The sequence below is a fragment of the Stegodyphus dumicola genome, chromosome 1 (assembly GCF_044657685.1).
Source record: "Stegodyphus dumicola isolate Sdum_Otavi_A_Nest chromosome 1, ASM4465768v1".
Taxonomy (NCBI): Eukaryota; Metazoa; Arthropoda; class Arachnida; order Araneae; family Eresidae; genus Stegodyphus; species Stegodyphus dumicola.
The window spans coordinates 21,934,394-21,959,397 of record NC_140768.1 but is presented as its reverse complement, the minus strand read 5'-3'; the positions used below and the strand labels follow the sequence as shown (position 1 = coordinate 21,959,397).

Here is a 25,004-nt window from a genome sequence, read left to right as displayed (position 1 = left end):
CATATAATGTCAACTGGAAAATAAAAATGGAATTAAAATCGACTCGACTGCCAAGTTTCTTAGCTATTACGATCTCAACACATTAGCATAGTATGCAATCAGAATTCTTCCTCTTCAATATGAATCTACGATCTCCTGTAATAATATGAAATTCCTGTACGCTTATTTTACAGAACAAAAATCATATATTGGCTTTTAATCCCATCTTTGAATATAAGACTGTAGCTGTAATCAAACAAGACAATGACTGTAAAAATTGACTATGGGTGAAAAAGCGACTAAGTGTTAAATGAATTGCAGAAACTAATAGCGAAAGTGATATAGGGAGGGAAAAAATGATGGCTTGCCAACATAAATAAAAAAAAAGTTCTGACCAAAACTCGGTTTGAATTGAAAAGTAGCGATAAAAAAAAAGCTACTAGCAATTTTACGAAATTGAGAATACAACTGGAAAAACTGTTGTTGAACGATATGAAAAAAAAAAGAGAGATAGAACAATTGTTTGTAAGAGATGACACTTCATCAAGAACTTAATAATAATAAAAAGTACTATATAAAATAAAAATCTGAAAGGGCGTTTTTTAACATTTTGTGTGTTACCTTTATTTATTAAATATTATGTCCTTCGCACTTAAACCGTAAAATTCAGTTCAAGAGCAATATCGCAAAATAATTTTAAATTGAGCCTATCTTTAGAATTTCCGATACACAAGTCTCACGCGCTGGACATAAAAATGTTTTTTCTGTAGAACGTTGCCATTGCTCGCTTTGAAATCCTTGAGTTTGTTAATAAAAAAATTCGTTAAAGTTTTACAAAATATGAAATCAATAATAAAATAAATTGCAAATTTCAAATTTGGGTTTCCAGTTGCCCATATTCGCAGAAGGATTACGTCATTCAAAATTACATGGCTCTAGGTACCGTTGTTTAATAACAATCAGAGAAAAATACATTTATGCACATTCTTTATTATTTAATTTCTTCAAATATAATACAGGGCGATGATATTTGGTGGCAACAGTTTGAAAAGTGAAACCGACATTCAGAGTGATTCGACGCCAAGTCGAAAAACGAAAACAATATTCCCTCAAATGAATTTCAAAATTGCGTAAATAGTTTAATTTTAACATTAACGTTTAATTATTATTGTAGGCTTAATTATTAAATTAGTCATCAGCTATTATTCTGCTGCAAAAGTTTGAAACTGATATCAAGATTTGCAGAACACAAATTGTCTATATTTCACTCAGCCATTTAATAAACTCAAATATGTTCTGAATGGAAGTGATTTCAATAAGCGACGGGCACTATATATCCCCTTATCATTAGAATATTTTTACGTATGCAATGTTATAGGGAGACGAAATAATTTTGCAAAATTCGGATTGTAACTAAATTCAGAGGATAAATGGTATATAAACCTTCATCATCTACGAACGGAAGATGGAACTCAAAGATAAAAAAATAGTTTCTTAGAATTTCAACGACCGGCCTTGATCTAGTTATTAGGAAATAAAAAAATGAGTTCAGAACGATAAGGATTGGAATGTGAATCTCCTTTCACAGGATGTTTTCGGGATATAGTCAGATCGCTCGCACAAAGCGGAAAAACTAAATGGTACCATCGTTTAAATAACGGTATCAAAAAAGCAATCATATAATAAGTAAAGCTTCAACGAGTTTAAACTGATTTGCAATTAAATTTCACTTGGAAGAGTCAGTCGATATGGAGAGTTAAAAATTTCAAGTCATTGCATATTGCTTGCAACAACATTCACTGAATTTCTAAAGGAAGTTTGATATGAAACAAAACTCGTCTACTATTAAGATAAAGACTATTTATTAGTCCAAAGGGGCAATTTGCCCAGAAGGCTATTAATTTCGTTTTGGCATTTTCCGGCGTCCACTATAAAATGGCGTTTCACTTTTCAACTTGTTGCCACCAAATATTAGATACCTGCGTTATATTAAAAAAAAAAATAAATAATGAAGAATCCACATGAATGTATATAGGTTTCTCGCACTGTGAAAAAACAACGGTAGCTAGAAACATCAAATTCTGAATAACGTATTCTTCCGCTCGAATATGGGCATCTGGAAGCCCGAATGTGGAATTTGTTTCGTTATCTATTTCATATTTTGTAGAGCATTTATGAGCTTTTGATTAAGAAACTCAACGATTTCAAAGCGAGCAATGGCAACACAACTGTACGGAAGGGGGGGGGGGAATATCTCCAGCGCGAGATACTGAGTATCGGAAATTTTATTAATATGCTCAGTTTAAAATTATTTTGCGATATTGCTCTTGAATTGAATTTTAAGTGCGAAGTGTTTTTGTTTAAGTGAGAAGAACATGATATTTAATAAATAAATGTAATACACAAAACGTTAAAAAAGCGCCCCTTTGGTAATAAAATCTGAAAGCTTTCAGACTTCTTAATTCCCCCCTAATGTTTAAGCGATTCTCGCATATATCTTCGTTTAACGAACGAATTAAGGATACCAGAAATTCGCTGCAAAAGACAATCGAATACAATAGAAAAAATCTTTTAAATGAAACTTCTGTGAAAATTGTAACTTAAGTTTTTGCTACATTTTTGAAAATTGCTCAACTTTTTCACTATTTGACGTCTCTGATTTTAAAATTTCAACTATATAAAATTTTGAAAATTTCCCCCGATTACAAAACAAGCTCTTCGCCCTCTCGCGCCTCAAGAATAATAAGAATTATATTAATTGAGCGAATTTCCACACTTGAAAATAAATAAATAAATAAAAAAGTGTTGCAGTCTGAAGCAGACCGGATTAAAAAGGGTTTCGAGTTTGTCAGCTAGGTGCACTTAATCACACATTAGTGATATCCCCCCCAAGTTTAGCTTCAAATAAAATGCTTGTTGCCAACACTGTTATAATATGTAATCTCCGAAATTGAGCATTCAAAGCGGTTTCTTCATTCCCTGAATGACATTCTTCCCCCCCCCCCCAATTTCACAATTTTCTTACAGTTTTCTGCTTGTGTTTTATTAATTTAATAATGACAAACGATTTCCTCATACATAACGTGTAACCGAGACTCAAAAAACAAAAAATAAAAAAAGATTTTTATGGAATGCTTTTTTTTAGACGTGTTTCAAAAACGGCCTACAAAAAAAGTTTCAGAAACGGTGTCTTACAGATGACATAAAATCCAAAGTAAAAAAGTGTTATAGAGTTAAATAAACCTGGTTATTATGCAGATTAATTATAAATGCAAAATAAAAAAATCGGTATCGCAGAATTATAAGTTAAATTAGAAATAGTCCCGCAGTTCCTTATTTTAATTGGTGTATCTCCCCTCTCTGTTGTTTGCTTATAATTGATTATAATAACTTTCCGGATTGCATGTTTCAAAATTTATATGTTTTGCACTTTATGTAAGTATTCTGCAATCCGACAGCTCTTTTCCAATTGGATTAAAGAAATTTTTGTCTATAAAATATCGCTGCTACTAATGCGGAACCCCTTTTCTCCCGCATCCTTACATTATCATGGAAATTAAAAGCAGATAACAAACACACAGGATGATTTTATTTTACATAATCAGTCAAGATTTTACAGCAAAAATGTTGCCTAAATGCTAACAAGTAAAAATTCAGCTCGAGAATATAAATTTACTCCCGTTCCTGCGCGTACAGCGAGTAGTTTAATGGGGCAAAAGTCATACTCTAGTACACTTAAGGGTCAGGACCGAATAGAATTTTCATAATACTGCTTATCCCTGAGCCGAAAGTGGCAAACTGCAACCATGCGAAACATTCCGAGAAGAATTGTTTGCGTCTACCGAAGCATCCAAAACATATCCAGATTCGCATTTATGGCAACAAGTTTCCTACAGCATAGTAAAAATGTAGTTTTTTTTAAAAAAAGGTTACGTTATTAAACAACGCTGGACGAAGTGACTTTACTATTTTCTTTCACCAAAACACTTTATCTTCTTATTTATTTATTTAATTAAGTCAACCAAAGTTGCATTTTGTTCGATGAGTTAAAGAAAACTGCCAAAAGTATCAAATAAAGAAATAGGATACGTTTGATTTAAAAGAAGTTTTAAATTTTCGAAGTTTCTGTGGTTTATTTCCTAGTGTAATACTCGACAAGCTTGTAAATGTAAGGTTCTTTATTGCTTAAATATACCTTTCTCTGCATTGTTTAGATCCGCTCGTTTCAACCAATAAAAACTCACTTCAGGCACTTAAATGATTCTTAGGCAACAATTAATTCGATAATGTATCCAAAGAAAGATAGACAGACTAAATTTGGAAGAGGTTAAAGCCCAAAAGACGGTCGCTGAAGCTACAAAATTTATGCAAAAATCCCATTCTTTTTACAAATTTGGGCACCAAAATACCATCACTGCGTATCCAAAGATGGGAGTTCATTCCAACGGATAATGAAGTTTTGATTACGGCAAAGCACACTGTGGCTATCTGCCTAAGGGAAGGGGTACTTCGTAGAGGACTTTCTAAGGGAAATTGGCTCGTATACACGTTACACATGCGGAAAATTCGAAAACGCCCATGCAGCTGGCCCATTCTCCTGGAATCGAACCCAAGTCGGAACTACCAGAGTTCGGCGATTTTACCGCTCGACCGATGATGAGCTCCTAGCGATAATGAGGAAAGATGGCCAAGCATGAGCTGATCTTGACTCTTTTATGGAGTAGTTAGTAACAGGAGATATCCCGCATTTACGGGACGCAGACCAACAGGGAACCAACCATATATATCTTCTGTATACATCAAAAGTGAAAAATATTTAACATAATTATATAAAAATATCATATGTTTTTAATCAGATATAATTTGAATTAAAAGCATTTTTATTTAAATGAATCAAATTAAAAAAATAATAAATAATATTCTTAAGAACTGCATCTACTGCTTTTAAATAGCTTAGTTTATTAATCAATAAGCAAACAGATTCAATTTGAAAGATTTATATTTTACCGAATGGCAACAGACTCCTGTGAAAAGGGAAACAATGTAAAACAATGTTTCGCGACTAATAGCCGTTTTGGACTAAAAATTCTCTGAAAAGAAATTATATCAAATAAAATTTTCATCTGCAATTATGCTCACCAGCCGATAATATAAAAATATGTAAAAGACAATATAAAAGACAATATATATATATATATATATATATTTTAAACTGCTGTCGAAGAACTTCTTTTAAAATGGCAGTTAAGCTGGACGATCTTTGGTATATCCGAGATTTCACACAGCACTAAGACTGAAGTCGCAGGATTTCAGCTTCCCTCTGCAGCATTAATTTTTACTTCCTTGTACGAAGTAAAAAGGAAGTATTGTAATCGCGAAAAGTTTCAGGCAGCATATTTCAACGCAAATATCCATTTTGACCCCTATCGAATGCAATTTAACGATGTTTTTGCATGATATCTGTACGTAAAGACAGAATAAAAGACTCTTTTTTTCCAAAAAAAAATTATAAAACTGCTTTAAAATTAATTCTGAAGAGAATTTTTCGTAGCGTCTGTACGAACGTACCTCACATAACTCAAAAAACGAGTAGCCTCAGAATGTTGACATTTTGTATATAGGACTGCTACAACATGTAGATATTGCACCTGGTATTTTGGTTGCAATCGGCCGCACCAAAAGTATACAAATATATGTATATATATATATATATCCACTTTGTTACTCGGCTCACTGATCTCAGTTTCTTTATTCTTATATGTTTGTAAATTGTGCATTTTTTGCTTTAAAAATGATTGAATTATGTTGTTCTTATCTTCCGGTTAAGGTTTTTTATGCCTTTAGTAAATCTGTATGCAATATTTTTAGAATTATCAACAATTTAAAAGTTGTTTAAGTGCCGCTAAGCCTAATAATTTTTTCCATGGCGGCTATTGCTTGTTTAAATTTGAAACAGCAGAATAGTAGATTTGTTGCCAATCTAGAGAACGTTTAAGCTTCCCAATAACGCCTTCTTTTATTATTGCGAATTAAATCATGCTTAATCTATTCTGCAATTTATTCGAGGAAATAAGTGCTTAAGATTTACTTCATAATTTTCAATACAGACATCTTGAGTTTTAATGTATTTTTGCTTTGTCGCGAAGTGAGAACTGAATTAATTGAATGAGAAATACTGAATCGTCTGTGAAAAACTGTTTCTTTTTTGTTGTTCTTTGCTTAATTTCTTTCTTTTTCTTTTTCTTTTTTTTTTACATCGTTTTAGATTTATTATAGTATTTGAACAGAACATGTGACAACGATTAGATAATTCTTTAAATGATACAAATTTTGTGCATTCTGAGTTAAAAAAATGAACGAAATATAACGCTGTTAGTGAACCTAGGGCCAGAGTGTCGCTATAGTAAACAAATATAGGGATAAAGAGTGCATTTATTCTATTGTGGTTTATGCGCTATCGATGAAGTAGATTTAACCCAATCGAATAAGTTTAAATGAAATGCAAGAAAAAATGGGTATAGTTTAATATTCCGTACAAGGAAGTCATGTGGTGCACACATCAGATTTTTTTTTTTTTTTTAAATGTTTATTGACTTCTTGATTATACGTAATTCTAAACCGCACCAAAAGTAGAAAACCAAAAAAGAAATGCATTTTCTGAATCTGTAAAAAATCATCAGCGTAGATGTTTCTAGCTCGTCTCGATAAGACCTGTTCCTTATCAAAACTGGAATGGACAGAGCAATCAAATAAAACAACTACCGAGCCGGTACTAAGAATATCTTGTCATCCAAGGCCGTAATCGAAACAGAAAAGAAATTACCAATCAGGTAAACAGGTACAGATATATATATATTCCTTCCCAAAGACGCCCACAGCAAACAAGACGAGGAAATTGAACTTTCATTTCCTTTAGATTGCTCTACCAACTACAATCAATCACCAGTCACGTAACTCTCGCAAGCTCACATTTTTCAAAGAAATACACTTGTTATTAGTATCTTCACATTTGAGGTCATCAAAGAGGTCGGGTATTATTTGCTTAGTATTGAATTACAAGACGTTAACTCGTGACGTAATCATTATCGCTTAACACATCACAGCAATTAAAAGCGTTAAACAGGGATAACATGCACCCATTCCCTCCCCCCCCCAGAATTTTTTTAATACGATTTTGATCTCACCCGGTTTCGGGGAGGAAGGATCCAATTTCCTTTTTATTTAGCCCAAAGCGGCAATTTGCCCAGAAGGGTTATTAGTTTCGTTTTGGCATTTTCATTGGTTCACTATAAACGGCCTTTCACTTTTCAAAAGTTGCCACCAAATCTTGCAGCCCTGCGTTATATTTAAAGAAATTATATAATGAAGAATCTGCATGAATGTATCTATATTTCTCGCACTGTGAAATGAAATTTTGAATAACGTAGTCCTACACTCGAATATGGGCATCACGAAGCCCAAATGTGGAATTTCTTTTATTATCTATTTCATATTTTGTAAAACTTTAATGACTTTTTTATTAACAAACTCAACGATTTCAAAGCGAGCAATGGCAGCACTGTGTGTGTGGGTGTGGGGGGCGAAATTATCTACAGCGCCGCGAAACTGATTATCGGAAATTCTTAAGATATGCTCATTTTAAAATTATTTTGTGATATTGCTGTTGAATTGAATTTTATGGTTTAAGTGCGAAGAACATGATATTTAATAAACAAAGGGAACACATAAGACGTTAAAAAAATGACCCTTTGTGCGTAATATAAAATCTGAAAACCTTCAGATCACCCCCTTTTCGTTATTTATTTTTTGATCTTGCAAATTTGAAACGCCCGTCTGAAACTAGCTTTTAAAAACATGGAGAGTCAAAATAATATCCGCAAAATTTACATTCATAAATGAAGTTTCCACTTAAATGCTTAATGTCTGGGCTAGCTTTGAAAATGCACTAACCTTCCATTCTTTCCCCAAAAATTAGCATAATTATATTTAAATGGATATAACGTTAATATAACATAACTAAGTATAATTATTTTAATCCAAAAAAAGCACGAAAAATGAACGCCAGAGAATGGCGACTAGTAAAATTTAATTAAGACGCAATTTATGTCATTTTGTTTTCTTCAATTACTAGCACGTTAAAAATGTTCATCTCGCTCTCTCTTCCCTCCACAAACAAATAATTTACACATTCAAATATAATTAAAAAACATATATTTTGATTACATATATTGATATGATTTTAAAAATCGAGATCTCAAATCTAGAGCCAATCTTCATTTTTACATACCAATTTCATATAATTTAACGCGATTTTTTGGAGTGATTTTGAAAAACCTTTTTACAATATAAAAACATAACTAACTGCACACCACAACACATTTCTTTAATAAATAAGATGCTGTTTACAAGAAAACATACTAATCAACGCAGCTGCTCTCACTATTGGTGCTCAAAAATGGAAACTGGCGCTGGTGAATAGAAGTCCAACCTCTCTTTGGAGCAGACTCTGGCAACTATTCTTCCATGTAATATGGACACGACGACAAGAACTGGTGCTCAAATCTTATACCCAACGATATCCTCTATCTAACCCTATGATGTCCATTTTTAACAGAAGGAAACTGAGCCGAAAAGAAAAACCGTGGACCATTAGCCGAAAATTCTTCCTGTACTTAAGGAAAGTAACCGGACACCTAGCAACTGGCCTGGACTTAACCAAATTAAAGGCCTGGAATTAACCATGCGCACAACCGGTTTTCTTTTCAGTTTGGTTACATATTTGGCGATAACTCGCTAAACTCGGCGTATTAATAGACAGCATTTCTTTCTTCGGTAGAACAATCAAACAACAGCAAAATACAATTCAAATGGATTTCATTATGTTCCATGATTATTCGCTGGCGAGTAAGAATTCGAGATAAGCAAAAAAGACTGAATGCTGTAAAGTATTAGTCCATTTTATACCATTAAGCAACTTCAGACATCTTACAGCATCCATATCTTGCACACGCAGGAGACTTTGTTTTGCCAATTTACATTATATTTTGAGTTATATTGTTACTCTTTCATCGTTGTATTCACCTTACATGGAAAAACCAAGGAACGAAAACCCATATCGTCTTGCAAAGAATCAAATCCGACTGCTGTTCAGTTGGCTTATTCATTGGGCTGCTAAAGGTCTAACAGCAAATGAGAAGCCGTCTCTTAGACAAGCAGAATGATAAAACGTGTAAGAAATTTCTCCTACGTGCTCTACTATGAACTAAGAAGTAAAACAATTTTTTCGAATCCAATTTTATTTTTACATGAAAATACATGTCTTAACCTATATTTCAACATAGTTTCCGCCAAAGATCAAACACTTGTCATAGCGGGTGACCAGTTTTTGTATACTTACGTCAAAGAAACTTCCCGCCAAGTCGCTTGTTTTGTGAACATCAGTGAGCATTTTTGGAACCCATCGGGAACACAGTTTGCGATAATTCAAGAGGTCAGACACAATTTCGAACAAAACAGTACGTGAAATTTCTGGAAATGCCTCTGAAAGAGTTGTCATTGTGAAGCGTCTGTTCTCATGAATTGCTTCATCAACTTTCCTTACCAAATCATCGGTGACAACAGAAGGCCGACCACTCCGAGCCTCGGCGTGGACATTTGTTCGACATGCATTAAACATTCTTACCCACTTTCTCACCATTCCATCACTTATCGCGTATTCACCGTAAACTTCTGTCACTAGACGATAAATTTCGGCCGGTTTAACATTCCTCGCGTTCAAAAATTTAATCACGGCACGAATCTCACACTCAGCGGGAGAACTAATTGTCTTAAGCATTTTGAATGTGCACAGCAAACTGAAAACACAACATAGAGCAACCAAAATGGCGACAACTGGAAGTCAGTGAACAAGAAAGACTAGTGCGCATGCGCGGGACGCCTACCACAGCGCTGCGACGGTGCTAGAATGAAACGGTACTTAGTCCGAATACGCTACGTAGTTACATTTCCTAAGATACAAGGTAGCAAGGTATGTTTCCCTGGCTAAAAACATTATAAGGAAAGGAAGCCCAAATCTTATTGACAACATGACAACTGTGACCACTGGCATCTCGTATGCTGACAACGCGAAAAACATAAATAAATATCGTTCTACAAGCACCGAGCACTCATAGTAATCCAAATCAATCCGAAGTACCAAACTTTGAGGAAATGTTTAACGTCCTTAAAGATGTCTTTTGCTTATTCATGGAAGTAAGCAAATGGTATATCTGTGTATTCTTAGGGAAACTACTGACAAAATTCCCGAAATCCAAGCAACGGAAAATTCCGTAGATAAACTTTTTTTAGTCTTTTCTATTTAATTATTAGATAAGTCTTTTCTATTTTCGAAGATTTGTTTTATGCTGCAAATGAACATATCAGCACTTCATTTATAGCTTAAATACATTTAACGCATACTTAGTTCTTGTTTTAAACCTTCGATTATCGCTGTGACACCATCTTCATTCGCAAGTTATTTTTCTTTTGTATACCAGTCTTACAGCCTGCTTTTCATGTGCATCAAGACTTTCTCAGGATTCCTGTAACTTTTCCAAACATTTGTCTGAATGATGCTGTACTTCTGAACAAATATTCATCAGTTGTTTTACAGGGTTTAGAAATTTCGATCCAGTTATTTGTCAGAATGTATTTCGGAATTTTCAACATGTTCTACAAGGCTTAAGGCATTGTGCCTATGCACAGTGGTGTTTAACACCATTCCACCAAGTCTAGTCCTACGTACTGTAATGGTTCAGTGTCGGCATACCCAGGTTCCGTGCAGGGTGTCCCGTGTCGGACTCCAAGAAAAAGAATTTTTCAATATTACACACTTCCAGACTGTTCCACAGACGGATATTTGGCAAAATTAAGAAGGAAAATCGATAATTTTTCAAAAAAATGAAACAAGCACTTTCATCCTATTACCTTACTCAATAAATAAACAAAACCTATGAAACGCTCAATAAATAAAGCTATAAAATGGCAATATAAATCTTCCACACTGCAAAACATGTTTTTCTGGTTTCATTTCCATAATTATGCGCACAAAGAATAATAACATTAAGTATATCATTCTCGACATCAAGCACTCAGAAATGCGAAATGAACAATAAGCAGAAATTCAATTCTTTTACAATAATTTTCCTTCTATACCTCATCCCCCCCTCAAATGTTTCCTTATGTATTAATTCATTCTAGTCGAAAAAGAGATATTATGTAAAAAACTAATTTATTTGATAACAAAAATCACACACCCTTAATATTTCTCAGCAAAGTCAGGGAAGCAGTCCAAGGATATTTGCTTTGACCTTCAGACAAAAATATCTGTTAATAAGACAAAACAAAACCAAAATATCGACCTAAATAACACTTCTAATCAAGATGGGGAAAACTGCTCTTTCATGAAAAACAAATACACATTTGTATAATTAATAACATTAGTAGATATATATCAGTAACATGAGAGAAAAAAATTGACGACTGAAAATTTATTCGCATAAAATAAAACTTCAGAAACATGCATTTATGAGTATTTTAACAAGCTGTCATTTTAAAATAAAAAAATAATAATTTTTGAAACTGACAGTAGCCTGTTCACATCTTTCTTCATAACTTTTATTTACAGTATGGATAAAAAGAGATGATAGAATAGCTTCTAAACGTTTCATTGGAAGTACACACTCCAAAAAACGCTCCGCTTACGCTCTAAAAAAATTCAAATTTCTTTTTGTTATTATATAACACTCCGTTGAACCTAGCCAGTTTCCCAAAGAAAGCCAGGATGCAACTACTTTTACTTAAGTAGACAGTTCTCGTACGCTTTTGGTCGCATACAAATACTAATCTGCTTGCATAGCTTATTTTTTACTTCTTTTTGCTTTTATAAGTGTATTATTCTGTATTTTGTCTCCGCAGCTTTTGAAATAAACAACTGTCGAAATTGCATTGCGGGGCAGTTTAACCTCGATTCCAAGGCAGCGACAGGTCCGCAGAAGTCGGTGCAGATTTTGGTATTAACTACTGATCATAACAGATAAGGATAATAAAATTAGAACATCTGATTATAGATATCGCCCAAGCATTAATTAATTTAAAATTGCATACGAAAAAAATAATACATAACACAAATAGTACTCATCCTCCAGCAGCCGAGATTACTGACCTATTGGTATAGTTCGACCGCCTCATCCGCGACCATGAGCGCAAACACGCATGCGCCATTCGGACCGATTTATTCTCATAATAGAGTGGAAGGATAGGGTCTTTCTTTCCCTCCAGCATAACTCTTTCCGAAGAAGAGAGGACCTTTCACGTCGTAGCAAAGTAATACCGACCCTTTTGGACAAGTCTATGTGTTTTGGCAGAATGCCAACCAGGGTTGCGCTTGAGACGGTCGAACTATACTTCATGTCTGGTTCCGTTCACCACGAGCTACTAATCTGCGGGAGATGGAACCTGTATTTGAAGTTTCTTGGCTTTGTAACGTGAATAGAATTTCTTTTAAAAAGTTCTCCACAACAGCATAACTCCCTTGACAGACAGGGCTAGCATTCTTTGTCTCAACCGACCTTTCTCACATCTCTCGGCTACATCTATCGCTCTAGTTATATTCATCAAAAGAAATGCCGCTTAAGTCGCCCAGACGGTATAGTGGTTAGGAAAGTCTACTGCGGTAACAAAAGGCTAGAGTTCGAATCCCGGAGAAGACATAGATGTTTGTAAACATGAAGTGTCCGTGCGACGTAGGAGCATTCTAAATATGCGGCAAGCCGAATGTCCTTCCGTGTGGTTTTGTGGAAGGAGAGATGGGTGGGAGACCCTGAATGACACCCCCCGGGGTGCTCTAGAAGTCCAACCTCTCTTTGGAGTAGACTCTGACAGGCATTCTTCCATGTAACATGGGCACAACAACAAACGCTTTTTAAAAGCATCAGAAAACAACTAACCTGACTGAACATTGGCCCGGCTGTATATTATATTTTAGAAGGCTCCAAAATTATCTTTTATAAATTTCCCATAATTCTATTTTTCTCTTATAAGCACAAGGGAAATGAGCAAGAAGTCCAAAAGTCAAAGAACGCATGGGGTTTTAGATTGTTGTCAGATATGATCTTGCCTTCTATGAAACTGGATTTTTGCCCCAAACACAGTTTGGCATGATCTAATCTAATCTAATCTAAATCGTTTGCTCTACGGTAAGCGAAACAGTGAATTGGTAGACAGACATAACTGCTCTTTGAATGCAGCAACTTAGCAGACTCGCTTAACAAGCAAAAAGTCTCAATCTTAGACGTTAAATCACTGAGGTCGTGGTTGCTCGTTTTCGCCACCCGCGCAACCGCCAATCAGGCGCCGAATAAGAGGAAAGCGATCATCATGCGTCCCAAAAGGAAGAACCTTTTTTTTTTTTTTTTTTTTTTTTTTGTTCTTAATTGTTTACAGCGATGGAACAGAGAAGGCAAGCAGAATAGCGTACACTCTCTTTTCGTAAAGTAAACAGAAAAGTGACGTGTGCAGATATTTTTCGTCCCTACTCCTGTTATTAGCTACTTGGTTTCTGAAAAGAAAATATTGTGAAGAACAACCTTGTTTTGCAAACATTATTACGGAATAGAGGGTTTATTTCTGGCTTTCTCATATGCAGGTAGACTTTCAGCAAAGGCACCAGAGGTGCGAAAGTCCCCCCCCCCCAAATTTTTTAATATCCCCCCTTCCATGGAAGCCAAGCGATTTATGAAAAAAATATATGAAAAAATTAAGATTGAAAACAGAAACCAGAATTCACAGTTTCTTATTACACCAGAACAGTTTTATAAACATATATTATCTCTTATTACATTGTGAGGTTTATCTATTATATTTTTAACTAATAGTTAATGTTTAAGTTGAAAGACCCCACGCTATCCATGCCAGGATATAAATGAGTTAGCGAGCGTTTATTCAGATTAAGGTAGACAGAAGTGCTATTTAAACAAGAGTTTCGGAAGTTGAGTTTTAGAGCGCGTCTGCCTATTCCAGGCTACACTGTGCCGTGATTATTAGCGACTTGATTTAGTGGCGTTCAATGCTTCTAGCCATTTAGCTTTATCTCGACGGTTTTCTATAAACCAGAGGCTTCGCTGGGCGTTAAATTATCCTGTGAGCCGTTAGGCTTATCTTCACATTTTGAATTTGTTCAACATTTCGTTTTCCTGTTAAACCAGAAGTGCCTGGCTTATGCAAACCCAAGCTGGGCAACTGTTGAGTTCGAATAAAAGGGTTCGAATAATACACCCTTCTTCTGACTTTTTTTTTCTTTGCCTTGTGAAAGCCTTCTATCCTTGTGAAACTGTTTTGTTTTGTTTCACAAGACTAGAAAATAATTCTTCAATAGACCTTTCAAAGTCTACAGTGTATGCTCTCTAAGAGACGTAGACTTTGTAACACCATAACAGTTGTATAAACTACTTTACAAACATCTGAACTACATTATGCCACGGTAATCGAGTGGATAAGCCAATGACCACTTATTGTCGCGCTCCGGTTTCTGTTTTCAGAGGTTGTTACTATACTATTAAAATTTGTGCGCGTGTGTTTGTTTGTTTGTGGCATTATCTCCTCCGGAACGGCAGGGAGTTGAATTTTGAGGGAGGTAACCCCGGATTCTAAAAATTCGCGGGGAGCCATTTCGACCATTCTCCTCTTCGTACGATTTTAATTAGCGGAGATATCAATTAAAAAATCTGAAAACGTTAATTTTCGCCCTAATTTTTCCGCGTGGCAACAATCTCGCACGCTGGAGATAAAAATCTGCTTTATTTCGAGAAGTGTTGCCACTGTTTGCTTTCAAATCGTAGAGTTTGTTAATAAAAAAAAATGTTAACGTTTTACAAAATAGGAAATAATAATAGCATTGCCAAACATTAAATACATTATTCCCGATTCCAAAAATTCGTGGGAAGCTATTTCGAATGTTTCCATCTTCGTACGACTTTAATCAGCCGATATATTAATTAAAAACTTTGAAAACGCTAATTTTCGCACTAATTTTTCCGAGTGGCAGCAGTCTCGCGCGCTGGAAATAAAAATGCTTTATTTTAAAAAGTGTTGCCACTGCTCACTTTCAAATCGTAGAGTTTTTTAATAAAGAATTTGGAAGTAAATAATTTTTAATAAAGAATTTGGATTTTTAATAAAGAATTTGGAAAATTTGTAAGTTTTACAAAATATGAAATAAAAATAACATTTCCAAACATTAAACATATTATTATTATATAGTGTCATATTATGACGTTGAAGAAAAACGCGATTGCATGTGACGTCATTATAGATCGAAAATGTTTCCTTAATGTCTTCATTTTAAATAAATAGCTGCTATGGCAACTTTTTTGTTTCAGGTTAGTATAATTGACACGATATATTAATGGCACGTTAATTCTTTTATTGATACTGAGAAAATGTTACTATATGACATTAAATTTAAATTATGACGTTATACCTGAAGAATCAAAAGATTTTGTTTCCTGGTTTGGCAATAAAAAAAATTATTTACGAACTGGTTATTGCTTAGAAAGAATGCACTGATTTCGTTCATACTGAAATGTTTTTTATACAGTTGCTTTTCTGGGGTAAGCAGAACGTATAAATTTTGCGGTATTCAATCAAAAATTTGCTTGATTTTGTTCTTTTTACTCAGTTTCTCATGTTACTGACGTAACCAGCTGCATGGCTATTTCAAAAGCTTAAATTAAAATTCTTTCAACGCATTCATGGACATTTATATTCAAGAGACAAAACATCTTCAAAAAATGAATGACGTCAATGTAGGTCATCTCAACTGACCTTTACACAGTACGTCTTCGCTTCTGGTTTGCATATATAATTTAGAGATGAGATACGATTTATTAACATTAAAATTATTTTTAAAGTTCAAATTTACTTGAACGTAATTCCTCCACTTCCTGATTGTCTTAATCAGCAGAACTTTTTAAATGAGCTTTCGTCTGATTACATCATTTAAACAGGGCATTACAAATCACGATAAATGGAAGCATTGAAAATAACTTTACGTTAGAACGTCAAATAGCTTATCTCTGAATGAAGTTTTCATATACATTTCGAAAAACTACTACTTTAAACGTGCTAAATCTGCTATTGTACGTACAGATTTGAGAAGGGAAAATAATAATAAAAAATGAAATGTTACAATATAAATGCAAAATTAGCCCATTAAAAATAACAGATCCACATTAAAAAATTAATGGAGATAATGGAATATCACACCTCATACTGACATCGGGAACGTCTGCATTCCATTGTTTTTATTTTATTTTTTTTTCCCTATCCACAATACCATTCGCTAGAAAAGCGTTAATCAATCACGCGGGCTGAGAAATGTTCTACTCTGATAAGTATTGGAATTCTACGAACAATGATCTACGATTTATTTTTCAGTCATATAGATATATTATATACCAGTCACATCAACACAATTTTTAAAACAATAAACAACATTCGTATTCCTAAATATTTTTATATCTATTTTATTTTAGTAACCTATTTATTTGCTCTAATTTCGATATATCTAGCTTAATTACTTGTATGAAAGGACAAAATACTGATTATTATTTTTATGTACGGTTTCATCAACAAAAGGCGTTTCTAATGCCATATCATAGCAGATTTGATATATTTTAATTTTACTGTTATTTATTACATCGTACAAACAGTCACAGGTGATTATTTTTAACGACGGACCACCCTCACTGCTTCCTTTTTAATTATTTTATTCCGTTAAGTAAAACATCAAACACAAATATTTACAGTGAAGCAAAATACAGTTTAAATTTGAGCTTCGCATTATAATTATTACTCACGTCAAGTCGGTTAGATTTGCCGTTCGACTCTACTTGCCTCAACTGCAGGAGGCGAGATTCCTTGGCGTAAAATGCGCCAAGTATCTTCTGCACCTAAGTCTAACATATAAACCTCAAATATAAAATGAAAAGTAGAAACAAGAACTACAAGGAAAACTCGAAAACAATTCATAGGGGTATATAACAAAAATTGAAAACTACACTGTAGAGACACTATAAAGGATATAAAACCCGATAAAAGAAATTTATAAGTTTAACATTTAAGCTACACAAACTAAGAAATAGGAGGAGAATCAATATGCTAAGACAGTATACCATTCATTTTTCGACTACAAAGACACTAAACTAAACATCCATGATTTCTTCACCCCATTACTTGAATTTTGAATTAATTTTTGAATGATAATATTAATATCTCCATATCATTATTAATTTTATATCAAGACGAGCATATTAACCAAAAGATTTAAAAGAAAGTGCCAAGTCATAATCTCATTATAGAATAATCGGTAAATTATCTTGAGTCCATTCCATTATGAGTCCATTCCTCCATTTTGATTTTACTACTTTTATTGCAGGAAATACTGATTTGCAGAAATGTGATAATAGAAAGTATAGCACAATTTTTAAAACGAATACTGGAGTTGAAAATTTTTTTCGCAAGATGCTTCGCCGCGCTTCACGAGAAAACGGTCGAGAAATGCTTAACAATAACTCACATTTTACCAATGTTCAACCACTGACTCAGTCAGTAGTCGCTAGATTTGTTGCAAAAACATAACGTCAAAAGAAGAGGTTCCGCTAAGTTTGGTTGTCAAGCAGAATAACATTTATTCTTCGCCAAATCAGTTGTATGACTTTATATAAATAGTCATCAAAGTGGTCAAAAATAATGGCAGGAATTAGTGCCACTCGTGACAGAAACGCGTACATAGAAAAGCTGAAGCCGTTCGATTTCTGCAAGTCGAGAATATGCAAAAATTCGATCACACTACCTTTCATTAAGATGCTTCTTTTTGGATCACTGAGAAGCCCATTTACAGTAAAAATCTCACAGTATTTCCCATATGAAGGAAAATCCTTGCAAGCCTTAACGTTAGATCCTTCTTCAACAGTGGATTGAGGTTTGATGTTATTTTGATGCAAGCATCTTCTTAATGTCAAGCGCACGGAAACTACGTTTTCAAATCTATGTTAACTTAAAGATGCAATAAAATTATTGCAAAGCATATTGAATGATGTTTATTCCACACAGGGTAGCCACAAATCCCACTATAACATTTCGGAAACTATCCATATGTATAAAGACACAATATTTCCAGAATATTCTTTTAGAAGAGATTAGTTGAGATCTACGAATGTATATGATGTCAATAGAGTTGAATAATGCTGCAGTAATGGGGGGGGGATTGTTAACTTCAAATTCAATAGCTAGTTTTTATTATTTGTTTATTTAATCCATGTTTACTTTCTACAGTTATGAATCTTTATAACGGAACTGAAATTTTATCTCCGATTACAGTTGTGCTAGTACACCAAAAACTTTTTACCATTACAACTCAAAACACACCATTATTTTATCCACAGCTGAGCTTAAGATATTTCTTAAAAAAAAAAAAATTAAACATTTCTAACAGTACAAAAACATGGAACAACTGTGAACCAACCCAAATAACAAGGACTTCATTCTGCGCTTCGCGCAATTTCTCTTCCTGCTATATCCTCTTGGGGCAGAAATAGCTACAACAAATTAATTTTAATAATTGTTAATTGGAATTAAGTTGCTGAAGACATGTCTCCTCAAAAAGGAAAACACAATATATAAAATTTAACAACAATGGTCATATACTGTAAAATCATACGCATTACTTGCAATTGTATTTGAAAACACTTACCATAAACGGGTTACTCCGACATGAAACATGATAAGCTGCATCTCTATTTGTGTTAGTTCGATCTTCATTATAGCGTAGATCACGTTTTTGGTTCACAAAAACATTAACAATAGTTCATATTACACAAGCAGTAAACAGCAGTTTCTATTTCTCGCTTTTTGAATTAACAAATTAACGCAGACAAATTCAGTCGAATGATTTTTCAGTACTCTTCTTCATAAAACAATCATCTTTGGAAAAATTTAAAAAATGCTGTATTACAATCTGCAGAGGAGCTGTTTTTGCAAAATGAAGAATAACATCAATGCAAATGTTCTTGCATAGAATTCAATAACTCCTTTTTTTGGGGACGACAGCTAAACTAAAACATAATTTGGACCTTGAAGATCTAATACGTAGTCACCAAAGATAAAATAATTCCAAAAAAGGCCTACAAAGATCGTAATTTAAAAAATTTTGCATTTAAAAATACACCAGCAAAATTTTGCCATTTCTTTTTCTGCCAATATTCCATAAACTTTTAATAATTAAGATGCACAATATATTACTCGACTGTACAGAGGATTTCCAATAGATTTTTCAAATATTTATCCACAAAGACGGTGACACTGATGTATCCAGAATTAAGATCCGCAAAACACAGGTGCAATTAATTACAAGAGGAAGGCATCCTTTTCGACCTGCTGCACAGTAAAGATTTGAGTCCGATCCCACCTGAAGCGTTTCGGATGAAATTTCAACGAATCCCGTGAAGAAGCTCACAACCACATCTAAAACATCAACACTGAGTGGTTGAAATCATGCTGCGTAAAAATGTGTCCTCGAATTCAAAGAAAAAACGTGAAAATGGCGGAGTTCTTCAACAGGTAACCCGTTTAGCAACACTGCGCGCCGTTCTAGGCGACTTCATTTTTTATTTGCAGAATAAATCATAAAGCGAATCATTTGGAGTGAGAAAATGGAAAATCCGTAGAGCGGCGTTTTAATTTCACAGAACTAATAAACTGGCCTTCTGGGAAGGTTGTTGGACTGTACTCCCTCAACAAATGATGTCTTTTGAGTCATTTTACACCACTTTGAAGCATAATAAAACTGAAAAACAAACGATCAATGCTCTATTCAATGCATCGAATTTTTTGCATATCAGACGATCACCGTGAAAAATCAATATATGCAGAGAAAAGATGATATATTGTTAAACCAACGAATGAAAATAAAAATTTAAAAAAAACCGATTTATAAACATTAATTTATTCATTAAAATATGAAAGTTATACAGTGAAAATTGATATTATCCCTAATTTAGTTACAATTATTAGTTTTACTGCGAAATTTAACCTTATTTATTTCAGATCAACAATTATATTATTGCTTCTGGTGACCATATTAATTCTTTTTTAAATACCATACGGGTATTATTTTTATTTCCTCTAAAAATTTTACATGATTAATATTCAGAAAGACTTCGCTAAAAATGAATTTTTTAATGAGAAATATTTACTCGTATATACAAATTATAAGAAACTAAGTAAGGATGATCAAGATTTCGTACACTATGAACCGTGTTTTGCTGAAATATAGAACAAGATGTTTAATTTTTTTATACAATAAAAATAATATTCGTCAGCCTGCTACATTTATTTTCCAGTGCATTCAATTTCTGGTCTCGAATTGTATCCATTGATCTCTTGAATCACCATTTAATCTGTAGACAATAAATTCCTCATTTACAAGAACATCACACACTTCATATTTGTGTGGCAGCTTTGTTTACATCTATGCCTGTAAATTTAAAGTATTACAAAATGTTAGTTTTAGAATGATGTCAACCAGTCCTTGCTTTTACAGAAATTTCAAGACCCACCCATACGGATCTTAGATTGTATATCTTACCAAACACTTGTGAAAATAACTAAGAAATTCTATGTAAAAGCTATGAACTTTGACAAATCTGGTATGTAATAGATAACATTTATGATTTTAAATAACGAAGTCAACCTGAGACGGTAATGGTATCTTTTAGAATACTAAAGTTTTCCAATGATTTTAATTGTTTCATCATTTTTGCTCTTCAAATCGATGCGCACCTTTTGAATTGATATTAGCTTCTATCACCTTTTAAGACTTAACTGCAGTTCTAGTTCAGTCAGAATTGTTGTAAACTTGTTACAGAGATAAGTTAGGCTTAGTAAAACGAGTACCTTTCGCTGACTGATTATAGAATATGAATTAATAAATCAATTTCATTACGAATTTGTCTACTAGCAAAACAGTTTTCTAATCAGTGGAATAAATATTTTTAGGTTAAAAAAGCGGTAACACATCTTAATTTATTTCATGGCCCAGTTTTTATAAAACTAATTAGCTTATAATGTATTTATCCCGCCTTCCTAGCGTGCCTTCGTAGTGTAGTGGTTCTGAACGCTGGCCCGGTATTTCAGAGGTCTGTGGTTCGATTCCCGGCGAAGGCGATTGATCATTTTTCATCTTGCCTGCTTCCAAAAAATACCTAATGTCTCTAATAGCTAAATAGGAATGTGACTATCAGTTGCATTCAATATTCATTAAAAACTGCCATTTTTATAATACATTAAAATTTTTCAAACAAACTAAATGACAAGAGAAATTAACTACATAAGGTTATTTCGAGTTTTGGTTGCAAATGCCATTAAATTTCACTTCTGCTTTTAAAAGGTGTTTAGTTCTAGTTTCCAGAACAAAAACAACAGTCATAGCTAATTTACCACATTATATTTGCGCTAAATGCTCACTGAATTAGAAACTAGACTCACATTAAAGTTACACTTTAATGAGGCAACTAGCAAGAGGATATGAGCTTACAGAGGTGAAAGTAGTACATGTAAGAGTTGGGTGTTTTTAATAATCTGATCACATCTGATTGGTTCGGTGGATTACGGCAATTGAAAAAAATTCAAGAAAAGATTCCAAAGAAAAATTTACTACTTGGAATGAAAATTTAACTGAAAATATGAGAAGTTTATTTCTATACCAAGCAATGACAGTGCTAAGTTCCATAAATGACACTTATTGCTTACAACGTAATCCTTACCAAATACAGCTAAATAATTAATAGATTATACACTTCTGGTAATCGATAAAAATATACAACAAAACTCTGAAAGGATGGATAGGAAACGATCAAGGGGAATAGGGGTAAACTTTATTAAAGATCGATGTTAATTCGACATACCCGGCACCATGTTATTTCCCGGTGACAGTCCTTTGAATTTAGTATAAGCGGAATAATTTTATGAAAACTTGTATTCAAGCTTGTACGATTTATTACACTGCATTGGAGACGGTTATCTAGCATTAACTAACGATAGACATTGCAAAAGAAGCCAACGCCAGTAGTTGTTTTGGAATGCTTATACTTCTGCCTACAATCATATAATATTTTCCTCCATGAAACTGTTACACGTCCTCGAATGTTTCATTCTGCTGAAAGTTCTCACAAAAATGCTGCCAGAATGGAATATTTCTTATCTGAAATTAACTGTTTATCCGATCACGACATAACAGAACACCTGAGAAGTTCTATACAAAGAAAATAAGAAAACTTTAGGCCACTACTGAAATATGGTTTACAGATGAAGCAGCTTCGCTGGACATAGCAGCTTTCACAACTGCAGTTCTTTTGCAGCTCTTTGATGAAGGAATGCCATACCGATATAGCTAGATGACAGAAGTAAGTAGACCTGCTGCTAAGTTATGGACCACAAAATGAAATAGTTTCACTAAGATCTTCCGGAACAGCGCACGAATAACTGTGGGACTAGACATCATACCAAGATTAATTCTGTTGGTATGATGTCTAGTCCCACAATACTACAAGTAAAAACAAAAGTACTACAAGTAAATTCAATACTACAAGTAAAAACAAAAATCTGTATCATACTGACAGTAGTTATGTAATAGGTGGCTATAGGAAAGTATAGGAAATTTTTAAGGTAAGAAAGGGTAAATAAGAATAAAAGTGGCAACTATTTGATACAAGAGGAGAGGAACAAAAAAGAAAAATGTAAGGTTAAACTAAACGCAAGCGATTAAAGAAATCTCACTATTTATTTCACCTGGCTGTAATTGGCGCAATTTTCGCGATTCTACGTACCCAGTTCGCCCACATCGAAGAGAGTAAAAGAAACGCAGAAAAGTGAAGGGCGGCATCTGGCAACCAAAACCCAGCGTGTAGGTAGCGACAAGGAGGAGGAAAAGAATACAAATTTGGTTTGAAGAGCCAAGTTCAAGAGTTTCAAAACAACGTAGAACTGAATTAATAATCTTTCACACCTTCCGGAATAACCACGCGCTTTCCTTTTTGTAGCTAAGAAAAATAAAAAGTACAGCACACAGCGGACATCAAACAGGCGCGCAAGAACGGTAAGGTCACAATGTAGTAACGCCGATTTCTCACAAAATGCCAAGGACTTGCGTGATTCCACAGCAGATGGAAGACTGGAATCTCGTCCCAAGGTTAAATTGAATTCCTCAATAACCTACAAGCGTTGATAAAAAGCGGGGGTTAATTTTAACAGGTGAAATTAGAAAGGGGAGAATTCCACTGGCCAACCGCAACTTTCTGTTGACCACGATGGCCGCCCACAACCACGAAACATTCCTGCAGCGCATCAATCAAGGTTTTCGATAGAGTAGAAGACACAGAGATTCACATGTTAATTTATAACTGGTAAATAAAATAAGTTGTTAAAAGAGTATAAAAATCATATGCGATCGGTCTGTCACTTCGTGTATTTACGTCGGAAACATATTCAGTGAGTAGTAATTCAGTTGTAGCCATTGAAAAGCAACTGCACTGTAGAGTCCTATCTGGAATGACTGACACTGTCTTTCACGATGACGAAGCATGAAATTCATGCTTGTTTCAAGCACGAACAGACTATTAGACAGCTTGACAAGGTCTAACCTGCTAAGATGGCAAGAGTGGAAAATATGATATTTCCACACTCATGTACTTTAATACCCCGTACCAAATAAAAGGAGGTATCATTCAGTACCATAACTGGCAATTATTTAACCACTCATCCCAAATGTGCAAGCTAAAACCTGAATGTTCTGATGTTACCCAAATATCTAAAGCGATTGCAATTGGAAATGTGAACTGTTGCAGTTGCCTGCAGTCTGGACAAACTGCAACTCTGGAGGTTGTTCAAATGTCCCTGTATCACTCAACCAAAATCCTCAGAAAAATCTAACTCTAGCAATAAATTTTAAAAACAGCAAAACCACTATCGTCAATAAAGACGTTTCGGACGCCTCACAACTCAAAGCAGGCTGTATTCCAAAGAGCTCCCAAATAAAACCCTAAAAAATAATTATGGAAACACTGCCTACGATGTTAATGGTATAAGATCCATTTCTGAGATTTTGAAGGTAATCAAAAAAATTAGTGAAATATTTAAAGGATTCCAGTTATCAGATATAGTCAAGAAAATACCCTATTTAACTTTCAGATTAATGTCTGATGTAGTATTATAACATACTAAGGAATTTAAAAGTAATAAATGTTAAGAATATATTTTTGCTTTTTAATCTGATTTAAATAACAATGCATTTAAATCATGAGATGTCTAATAAGAAATATAAAATAATTTTATGAAATTTCACTAGCTAGAATCATTAAAATTACTATATACTTTTTCAACAACTACTGCAGGCCGTGCAAGAGGCTGTTACGTTAAAAAGTTTGATATAACGTCGTAAAACATTATGGAGCAAGTGCACATACAGATGTAGTAGTAGATAACCAAGTGGGCCTGTTATATACACTTCTTTTTCTTGATAAAATAGTCATGGATATAAAATATTAGACTCAATTAGCGCAAAATGCGCGCACATCCTTGAAAGATTATGTCCAAACTTTTCACAGTTTTGCAATACATAGTCCGCCAATGAAACGAGAAATTTTAACAGTTCAATAGTTCATTTCCTGCACATTAGAGGTTCTTGGATTATTGTTTGACATTTAATGCCATTTGTTAAACATGGAGCAGTGGTCCGGTGTACACCGTGGTTTCTGTGTAAAATCGTTTTATAAAAATGCGTGACTTTAGTTAATATTAGAATGAGGAAAACCCAAGTGGGTGGATTGAAAAGCTATTACATAGTTCGAAAGTTACGATGTGCTATGCACTTCCATCATTTGGCATTATTCGACCATATTTTTTCCAAGATGGTAGAGAAAACTCCACAACTT

The 25,004-nt window shown here is 34.0% G+C and overlaps 1 protein-coding gene across 7 annotated transcripts in view; it reads right to left on the bottom strand.

The window, feature by feature from the left end:
* LOC118189465 (IQ motif and SEC7 domain-containing protein 1-like) overlaps positions 1 to 25,004 on the bottom strand; it is a 649,009-nt gene that overhangs the window by 70,153 nt on the left and 553,852 nt on the right. The window contains exon 1 of one of the 7 annotated variants that reach the window (XM_035360067.2): positions 18,770 to 19,516. The exons of the other annotated variants lie outside the window; for them this stretch is intronic. Within the exon in view, the coding sequence (XP_035215958.1) occupies positions 18,770 to 18,837 (68 nt within the window). The 5' untranslated portion in view covers positions 18,838 to 19,516. Of the gene's footprint in view, positions 1 to 18,769; positions 19,517 to 25,004 lie in introns of those variants that run through there. 7 annotated transcript variants of the gene reach the window in all.